Source organism: Ixodes scapularis, unplaced genomic scaffold, assembly GCF_016920785.2.
Source record: "Ixodes scapularis isolate PalLabHiFi unplaced genomic scaffold, ASM1692078v2 PGA_scaffold2__306_contigs__length_199485367, whole genome shotgun sequence".
Lineage (NCBI taxonomy): Eukaryota > Metazoa > Arthropoda > Arachnida > Ixodida > Ixodidae > Ixodes > Ixodes scapularis.
Genome location: NW_024609857.1, coordinates 626,148 through 636,432, shown reverse-complemented (window position 1 = coordinate 636,432; position 10,285 = coordinate 626,148). Strand labels below are relative to the sequence as shown.

General features: G+C 48.8%; 1 protein-coding gene across 1 annotated transcript; it reads left to right on the top strand.

Moving 5' to 3' along the window:
• Positions 1–7,940: 7,940 nt before the first annotated feature.
• Positions 7,941–9,302, top strand: LOC8036323 (chitotriosidase-1-like). The gene has a single exon (XM_029985270.2). The coding sequence runs from the start codon at positions 7,941–7,943 to the stop codon at positions 9,300–9,302; it is 1,362 nt and encodes a 453-aa protein (XP_029841130.2).
• Positions 9,303–10,285: the final 983 nt, after the last annotated feature.

The following is a 10,285-nucleotide window of genomic DNA, read 5'->3' as shown; positions in this document are numbered from 1 at the left end:
AAACAGCACGTTCATTGAAATGCATTTTTTTATTGAACCCCATTCAAATGAGTTGCGGTACTTCAAACACGCATCTACAAACTCCGTTGGCAGTCCACCGCCCTCAAAGGAAAACCAAGAACTGTAGAAGGCAGTAAACACAGTAAAGTTGTCAAACATGTAAAACGAAATTAATTACATTAATGTACAAACTAAGAGAAAAGCACTTATCATCGAATTATCTAAATGCTCTATAAACAACTCCCACAAACTAAACTTCTGAATACCCAAACAAACAAATCAACGCTGAAATAAAGGAAAAGGCTTGCAGGTGAGCTGCATAAGAATAAACGACAATTAAACCATAAACAAACTCGCCAATAGGCAATGCAATTAAGAAAGAAAGAAACTACTGTTTTGGAGTGTCTACATCTCTGACTGTAGGTGCTTTATCGGTACTCTATCCTAACATATAAACACGAAGCTGTCAAATTAATTGAAGATTGCTCTGACAGCAACTCACCCAGAGGAGCAAGTCCTTGCAGCAACGGATTCGAAACAAGAACGGTGGGGCACGCGTTTTTCCACAAACGAATCTTCCCACAACTTGCAAACACGGTAGCACCGAAGTGCTCGCTGCACAAACGACGCTGGCGCAGCTTGCTCGTCGGCAAGCCGGGCAGCCCGGGCAGGCTTCCAAAGTCCTGGCGATTTGCATACGCAATCCATTTCGATGCTCTGATGAAAAAGTCGAGTTTCGAACGCTGACAAAAAAAAAAAAAAAAATTGATATAGAAGTTCACCTGTCGTCTGTTGGAAAGCGGAAGAATGAGCACTCCGAGGTTACTTCGCCGCGCTGTAGACTCCGTAATACGCCGTCATGAGGCACGCAAAACACTCGGAAGAATCTCTGTCAAATTAGAGACGTGCATCTCTAATTATTATAAGCGCGCAGCAGCGTCGCACCGTACTGCATACTGCCGTATAATCCGCACTTTCGATTTTCGCACGCGCGGAACGGTTTGAAAGCTTGGAGTGACGAGCGAGCGCAAACAAAACAAAAAAGACAAAAACGGTCGTTTCCCTTCGCTCTTACTGATTGGTCGGAAGAGCCCAGAGTGCTTCGATTTCGGTAGCGAAGATTATATACACGTCGCCTGCGCTGAAAATCATAGCGGCGAATATGAGCATAACAGTTTGGTCGGAGTCGGCTGGGTAGACCTACGAATCTGCTCTTTGGATGGACGTACAAGAGAGAAGCCAGCGACGCGGCGCCCCTATCGGCCCAACCGGGAACTCCGGAGCTGCATTCGGATGGCCCAGCTCAGTTGCCGCTCCGGCGAAAGATGGGGTTCTTTCCACAAGTGATATGGCTGACCGTATCTAAGAGCGACGACGGAAGAGAGCCGAGTCCACGCATCGGCGACGTCAGGCCGAGACGTAATGCCTCGTTCACACTTGCAAACCGGCGGTCGAATCCGCGAGAATTCTGACGCCCGGCGACGGAAGCAGGCAGAATTTACGGCGGAGAGCAAGATCGCTCTGGGACCAATTTCGAACGCCGGAAAAAAGGTTTCTCTCGCCGCGAGCCAATCAGAACGCACGGATGAAGTGGCGCTTGCTGACGTCAGATCCCCGGTGACGAGTTAGCGACGATAGCGACGAGACGCGCGCGGGCAAGGAGGAGGTTTGGGAGCTCTCGTCAGCTCTCACCTGTACGGGAAACTGCGAGACGGTCGTGCCGCGCGCTCCGCAGACGGCGACAAATGTGAACGGCCCGATTTTTTTTTCTGCGAGCGAATCCAGTCGGCGGCGAGGGCGTATTTATTTATTTATTCATAATACCTTGAAGGTCCATTTCTGGACATTACACAAGGGGGGGATTTTGCCAAATTACAGTATAGTCAACGCTGAAAAGAAGAAAAAAAAAAGAACACTACCAACAGGATAGCAATATCACAACTGAAAAACCACTTTAACAAAATTATGTATTATACAAATTGTATCGCAAGTGTGAACGAGCCATAAGCGTCGTTTGGCTGTTGCCGCAGAAGCAAGGCGACGGATGCGTCCAGCGGAAAGCGAAGAGGAAAGGCATCAGAAATCGGTGATAAACGAATGGCAAGGGGTTCTAAACACAGGAAAAGGGGTGAAAGGGGATGCGAAAGAGCCAATGCTAACGTATTTCCATCAGATGAATCCCACCGTTCGTCAAACAATTTTTCCCTACCGCTTCTTAACGAGAGCTATACTAGGACTACAGTAGAAGCGATGAGGGCGCATCGTTCTTATTACAGATTTCTCTATAAAACGACTCTGTTATTAGCATTAATACATTCCACTTTGCACCGTCAACGCTGGGTTCTTCCAAACGCGCTCACACCCGAGGCATGTATTCATATGAGTGCGTAGCTTACCCAACGATACGTGGGCCCTGATTTCATCGTTTTCCCCGAACTCACCCAGAAGCTGCAGCCAAAACAGCGAAGCGGAGACAATCAAGCAGCCGTGCTGGGTTCAGCAATTTATCGGTATACACCCAACAATAAGATAAAAAAAATCGCACATGTTCTGTACGCGTTGTGTCGCGCAGTGTGCATTTGACACCAAGCATATACGAGTGCTACATTGAGCAACATATGTTTCCGCTGTTATCGAACCACTTAGCGCTCATGCTTGTCTTTCCGCTTAAATGCTAAGCAATGTAACAAAAGCCACCAACTGGAACGAAGTGTGTCGCATGCGGGGTCAAGGTCATCCTAGTGGATGGGATGCCGTCGGGGGGGTTTCCGGCGAAGCAGCAGCGACAGAATCGATGGAGAGAAAATTATTGCCACGGCTCGTAAATCACGGCCGCACAGGGTTGCAGACGTCCGCACCAGCACTGCGCACACGGTGCAAGCCGCACGGTCCACGCATGCGCGCAACGGCTGTCGTCGGTGCGTCCGCCGACCCGCGCGTTATCGACAGCGTCACATTTGTCGAATGGGGATTCGGCCATCCATCATTCGCCGCAAATTATGCGCGGCCTCGCAGATAAGCCGCGCGCCGGTGCAGGCACCGCGCCTTCGCCAGCAACGGGCGGCAGCGGCGGCGGCGAGCCCACGGAGCCGCGAAAATGCGTTGGCGGCTGACGTCATTAGGAGAGTCGACCCTTTCGCCGCCCCTGCTCCTATGGCTACGGTGGCTGGAGTCAGCTGGTTTGGGGCCAGGAGTGCTTTCAGCTCTAATGAGCTAATGAGTCCCTGCACCCGGCATTCCCTGGAGCTTGGGGAAACTATACTTCGTTTCAGCTTCGGTCCGAGCGCGGCCAATGTTATGAGCCGAAGGGCCAGTCAAACAGCGAAAGCGGCACAACGTCATGGCGTGCTCTCTGCAGTTGATAGGACCAGCCGATATTCGCTGTGTCTCTGTGCGTGCTCCTCCGCCGGCTAGTCCCATCAGGCACAGAGAGCACGCCTTGACGCTGCGCTTTTCGCGCTGTTTGATTGGCCCTTCGGCTCATAACATCGGCCGTGCTCGGACCGAAGCTGAAACGAAGTATAGAGACTCCAGAGCCATTTGCGCTTTCTGATTGGCTGATATTTTGCACAGTATTGTTTCACCAGAAGAATGTATATACATGGTGTTTAATTTTAATTCCAACAGATTTAAATAAAGGGAAATATTTATACGAGTGTCGTTTTCACTATCTATTTATCAGTAGAAGAATCTGGAGTTGGGCAAGTTGGTACATCTTAGATTCGAAAAGCGCCACAACACAAGGACATCAGAAGGAATAGACAAAACGATGCGCATCGTTTCGTCTATTCCTTCTGTTGTCCTTCTGTTCTGGCGCTTTTCGAATCTATTTATCAGGCTCGGCGGACTTTCAAGATGAGGGGATAATTCTATGGGTAACATGACTAACTAAATAAAATTTGCTAATTAACTTTTTAATTAATAGTTTTTAATTTGTTAAATGGTAATGATTATTATAATACAATTTGATAATTTCATTTTTTTTTTTGTCTGATTTAGAAATTTCACTGTAAAAGAGTGCCGCAAGTTCTACAATGACGTTTGGAAGAGTGATGCAGTGGCTTCAGTCACGTGGTCACTACCTCTGCAGCGTGTCCTTTTTGGATGCGCCGACAACACAAGTCCATGGCGACGTGACTAAAGCGATAACGTCACCCTTCTAAGCTTCATTCTGGGCAGGGCTTACGGCGCTCCTTCTGCGCGCAATTTTCAAATGCGGCGATAAAACGGAAATACAAACAAATCTGTCATTAGTTGTTTCAGTATACAGCAGTAGTTTAGTCTGCCATAGCGTTGCGACATTGCAACCCCCTGTAGATGAGGTGGTAGATGAGAAAGTCCAGTAAAAAGAATATAAATTGGTCGTTAGTTGTTTATACAGGGGGAGTTTAGTCTGCCAGAGCATGGCGACATTGTTACCCACCGTAGATGAGCAATTTAGCTAGTGCAGTACGACTGCTCGACTGGGGTCTTTAAAGAAGCCACGCAACAATGTTTTTACTTTCTCTAAATATTACTTACTATCACTTCCTAACGTTACTATAGTCGGATACAACCTGAGAACAATCTTTTAGCTCCACCCACAAGCGCATTGCGCCCATCTGAAGTGCCTCCGCCGTCGCGAAAGTAGTTCGCTAGCAACGTTGCTTTTTCTTCCTCCAGGAAACGTGTCTTAAACTACTACAATATTTATTTAATTCATTCAGGACATTTAAATAAGTTGGAATACGTTTTTGTCAACGAAATAGCTGTTTAGTAAAAAAAGAAAGTCATGTCCAATGTACCGTCTTCCCAATTCATTTTCTGTCCAAGATACTGTCTAACATACCGTCTTCCAGCTCTCAGCAGTGCTAAGCCTCGCGCCCGCTTCGAAATTTTCGTGGGCGATAGCGTCGCTGGATTCTCACGTTGTCGCGCAAAATCTGCTGCAAACGCAATCCGATACCATTAAGATTTCGTGGCGTAAACTCGGGCACGTAAAACACGGTGCAAAAAAGCGGAATAATGGTCACGAGAAACTAGCGTCGCGTTGCTAAGGCCAGCAGCCATGTTGAGCTTTTTTCTTTTTTTTTTTTTTCAAAAGGATCGCGATTGGTCCACGGAATCGTGACGTCATGAAAACGATTGGCTGGCGTTTCTCGGCGTAGGATTCCATTTTCCTCTGAGAGGCATTTCCGGTTTTTTCTTAGCTTGCAACCGACTATAACTCAATAATATTGCCTTAGTTTTTCTTTCGAGGCAATGACAGTCGCCAAAACGACTTGAGAAATGTGAGCATCATTCATCCCTTCAACTTAGAGCCAGAACAAGCGGCCACGTGGCCTGGTGCTTATCCTATAGGGAGTATTCACTGGCGGCCATATCTGTGTGCATGGTTGCTGAGCGCGGGCTGACGGCGAGGTTCCACAGTTCTTTTACAACGCGCATTCCGACCCTGAAGCCCTACAAGCCCCTGCTGGGTTCGACGAACCTGCCTATTGCCGTCCTGAATACATCCTGAGTAAATAAATTTATTATTATTATTATTATTATTATTATTATTATTATTACTATTATTATTATTATTATTATTAATTTTATTACTAATTGCGGCAATGCATGCAGGCTCCCAGTAAACGCTACGATCACATAAATACGCCACTTGACCATAATGGTCTCTCCAGAAAGGTCTCCTTTTGTTTTCTTTAAGCATATGCAAAACTCTGATATCGTTATCAAGATCGACAAACAGTCACACACTGGATGTAATATAAAGTCCTATGCGTCACGCGTTGCTTTAAAAAAAACAACACTTTTGCTGTTTGACTCGGATTTTGTTTTTGGGTTTTTTGTAGTGAGAACAGCGTTTCTTAATTTATACGTTTTGTGAATATAATCTGAACTAATCACCCGTGGCGATATTTTGTAAAATTTTAATTGATCCTGTCATTCTTGTGCTGGGAATAATGTTGAAACAAGTAATCATTTAAATACCCAGATACCCATTAAAAGGCCCGCAGTTCAATTTTTCACATGACAATTATCTGAGGCAGAAAAGGCAACTAGAACATATAGATATCAACGCAGTTTTTTAACGAATATAATATTCTATGTTACCTTTAAGGTGTATGAAAGACGCTGTCTTTAAAGAGACACTGAACTCTTCAAAATATTTTCAAGTGCCTGGATAGGACATGTATGTCACAAAACAAACTTTCCGCAAACACGATCTTTAGCTAAATAATTACGCTGTGAGACGCATCTTGAGTTATGAAGGAATCCCATATTAACATCTGTTCCAAGAAATTAAATCCAAAATCGAGGTTAGTTTCGGTTTCGTTCCAGAATTAAAACGTGCCTCCTGGCGTAAATATTACGCTTAATACCGTTTCTGTTTTCAGGATAAAGAGGTGACCTGCTGTTATAACACCCTAGCTTCGTCGTATAAGCGGGAATAATTTGCATCGCTCAGTGAAGCAAGCACACTAGACATGCTTTGCAACTGGTATACCAGCACGTATATTTGACCCTCGCTATAACTGCCATTTCAGGAAACGAAAGGAGCCACCTCTTGTGATTTGGAGTCGCGAATTACCAGCCGCGCGCCGTGCGGACCTAGCGCTGACAGGCTGTGAATCGCGTTTGGGTCGCAGAGTTTGCGCTTGGTCCAGCTGGGCCCTTGATGGCATGATGACTTCGAGGCCGAGATAATATAATAAGGGTGCAGGCGAGCTGGTGAATGTTAACCATGTTGAGTAAACCTGCGACTGGGGCACAAATGCCCAGTCTCAGGTTTATTCAACATGGTTTCAAGGTCGCGCCGGATCTCCCGAGATGCATCGCGCTCTTCGCTCAGGCACGTAGCCAGGGGGAGGGTATGGAGACCGCCCCCCCCCCCCCCCCGAAATCTTCCATTTTGCTGGAACCTCCTTTCCCTCCTCCCCCTCGTACAGCATTTTGTAATGGGCGGTCCCCCAAAGAAACAAAATCCTGGCTACGTGCCTGTCTTGGCTGACTGATTTTGTAGCGCTCACCAAAATCCTGTCATTTAGAACGAAAAATAGAGCCATCCGCCTAACATACAACCATGCGATTATCATTTACAGGTTTAGCTGATCCTATTTGACTTATTTCTTAATGTTTTCTGTATATTTCAACTTTCGATTCAGTATCCCTTTAAAGGAGCTGTGCAACAATTTTCGTACTGTGCACAGATACCGCTTAAAACAAATCCCTAACGTTAATGACCTATGAAACAAGCCTTCGTTTTTCACCCCACGCAATAGAAGTCCCAGAAAAAAATTTAAGAAAAACGAGCAGCGTTCACCCCCTCAACTCGCAGCCAGAACAAGCGGCCACGTGATCTGGAGCCGATTATTTGCCGCCAATGTAGATCATAGCCACGCGCTGGGGTTGGCAAAGCGCAGGACACGCGCTGAGTTCCAGACATTGTTATGGCTCGGCTGTTGTCGTCTTTGCAGCGATTGGACACGGGTCACTACGCGAATGCTTCTCGAGCTAGCAATTATCACGAGCCCAAGTCGAGTGCCCACGCAATGCTCGGGTCCAATCTATGAACCGCATTCAAATATCGTCACTTGGGTGTACTGCGATCCCCGAATTACGTCATCATATTTTGCGAAGGAGAGATTGAATGAAAATGATCGCTTTTGTCCTTGAAATTACACCGCAACAAAGGAAAGTCTCGGCCATTGGCGTTGCGTGTGAGTATCCTTGAGTCCCAGGTGTGCCAGTAAGCTCGTGTAGAGAGAAAAACATTCCAATGGAATATCGTTGCACAGCTTCTTTAAGCTGAAACGAAGTACAGAAGGACCGCTCTTGCAGCTTCCGCTCTTTGGCATCCCATTCACCCAAAGATGAAGACGAAGCGATTGTTTCGCCCTTCTAGATCGCGCACTCGTGCCAGAATCTGTTCGTTCGAATCTCACAACAGCCGAAGCATGCAGACAGAAACCTCCATCGCATCGCCAGAACCACCGGACATCAAGTCCGTGTTCGTCGCTTTAGCGGGCTGCGGAATCTTGCTCCTCATGATGCTTTCCTGGTCTGCCTTCGCGCTGAGCAAAGCCAGCGTTTTCCGCAGTGCTCCCAGCGCCGTCTCTGATACGCCAACGCGGCAGGTCGTCAACGCCTCTCCAGAGCCGCAGATTCTTAAAGACTACTCTCGTCCAGCACACGCTCTCATATCTCGCTCCAAGACTGGCAACCTCGGCGGCCGCTTCGCCCTTTTCCCGGCCGAGTACTACTACAACAACAGCCACAAGTACCTGTGCTTCTACCAGGCGACGGCGGAACGGCTCGAGGCGTCGGGCATCGTGTTCGAACTGTCCCTTTTCCCGTACCACCTGTGCACGCATGCCGTCTTCTGCTGCGCCGCGGTGAACGCCACCACCTTTCGTATCGAGGCACCGGATGAGGCCCAGAAGTTCGCCTTCTACCTGCAGACACGCAACCCGTACATCAAGGCGGTGCTGGGCATTTCGGGGAAGGTGAGCGCCTCACTGCTGGACAACTCTTGGACCTTCCTGGAGGGCAGCGTCACCTGGCTCCGCTCGCGTCGCTACGAGGGGCTCGTACTCGCCTGGCAGCAGACTCTGGAATCGCTGGACGCGCGCAGGAAGTACGGTGACTTGCTGGAGCGCGTGGGCCGCCGCTACTTCAGGGAGAACCTGAGCTTGAGCGTGGTCCTTGACGCGTCCGATAACTCAAAGACGGCCCTGGACGTTGGGGAGCTGGACTTGATGCTGCCGACCAACTACAGCATCCTCGTTCATCCAATCGTCAGCGACCCTCCGATCGTTCGTTCGGACAAGATCGAAGAGCGCGACGCGGTCGTGTACGAGCGGCAGCGTCTTTACAGGACCCTGAAGGCGCTGCAGTCGGCTCTGCAGCGATACCGCCCAGGAAGCGGCATGTACAAGATGTGCTACGTGCTGTCGTTCGCCGGATCCTCGTACAAGTTCTGGGACCGAAACACGACTGGCGTGGAGGAAATCGTGTTCGGTCCGGGAGACGCGGGTCCCAGTACCAGGACTCCGGGCAGTCTCGCCTATTACGAGATCTGCAACGAGATTTGGGACTCGAGCAAGGTGTTTGAGTACGGCGTCGTGTCGCAGCGGGAGGACAATCTGGTCGCTCATCTCTCAGAGTTTGTCGTTCCCGTGCTCGCCAAGTACTTACACGATGTGCTCGAGGCGAGGTGCTTTGGAGTCTGGAACCTGTGGTTCGACGACTTCGCTGGCTCCTGCGACATGGGTCCTTACCCGCTCATGAGGAACTTATTCGGACTCTTCGGCGACTAGTGACGCTTCGAGGCGAGCCTAGATATTACTCTTGATCAATCTTGTAGATTCAAAAGTTTTGAGACGTCTACCATTATTATCGAATTAGTGAATCACACAACCCCTCCTCCAGCGGCCTCGCTCACAAATATAAGTACTAATGTTTTCAGTTTAAACCAATAATAAAATATTGACATTCGTTTCCAATTTTACAATAAGAGCACCCTACCAATCTAACGAATGTCACAAACAAAAAAAGCTATTCGCGTGTTTTGCTTACTGTTTTTTCTTCTTTTTTTAGGCCGGGACTCGATATTGATGACGAAATCGAGGAAACATGACGTCATTTCTTTCAGTGTCGCTTCCGACTAAGCGCGCCCGCTTCGAGCTTGACGAGATTGGAAAGTAATTGAACGACTTAGGCGGCCCCTCCACTTCTGTCGTTTCGGCACTGCGCACTCCGCCACGCTACAGTGCGCACAATGTGAAAAACGAGACGGCCATTTCCCTGTCGTCCCGCGAACAGCGCCCCAAGCGCCCGTGGCGTGATCCCGAGCAATTTGCCCCCCTTTTTATTCCCGCCTGCGCCCTCCCTCCCTCCGGCCTTCCGCTTGCCCTGAGATATGTCTGCTATCGCCAAGAGCGGCGTTGCTTATTACGCTAAAAGCTCTTCGTCACTCGCTGTCGTATCGCCTCCTCTTCGCCTCTCGCAGCACCGTGTTTCCGAAGCGCGTGAAGAATCGTCCCGTAAAACGAGCGAGCCATATTTCTGCGTGGCGCGTCTTGGTTTCGGGAAGCAGAAGGAGCCCGTATTTGCGGGGGATATGACACGCGCGGATCGGAATTGGAAGGCGGGTCCCGCCTCGCAGATCGGGTCCCGCTGTCGCCGCTGCTTAGCCTCCGGACGGCGGGTCCCCCCCTCCCCCCCCCCCCCTCCCCCTCTGAGTCACGCGCGAACCATTTTCACCTTCTTTTGGTTCTGCGAGGGTGGAGACTTGTAGACG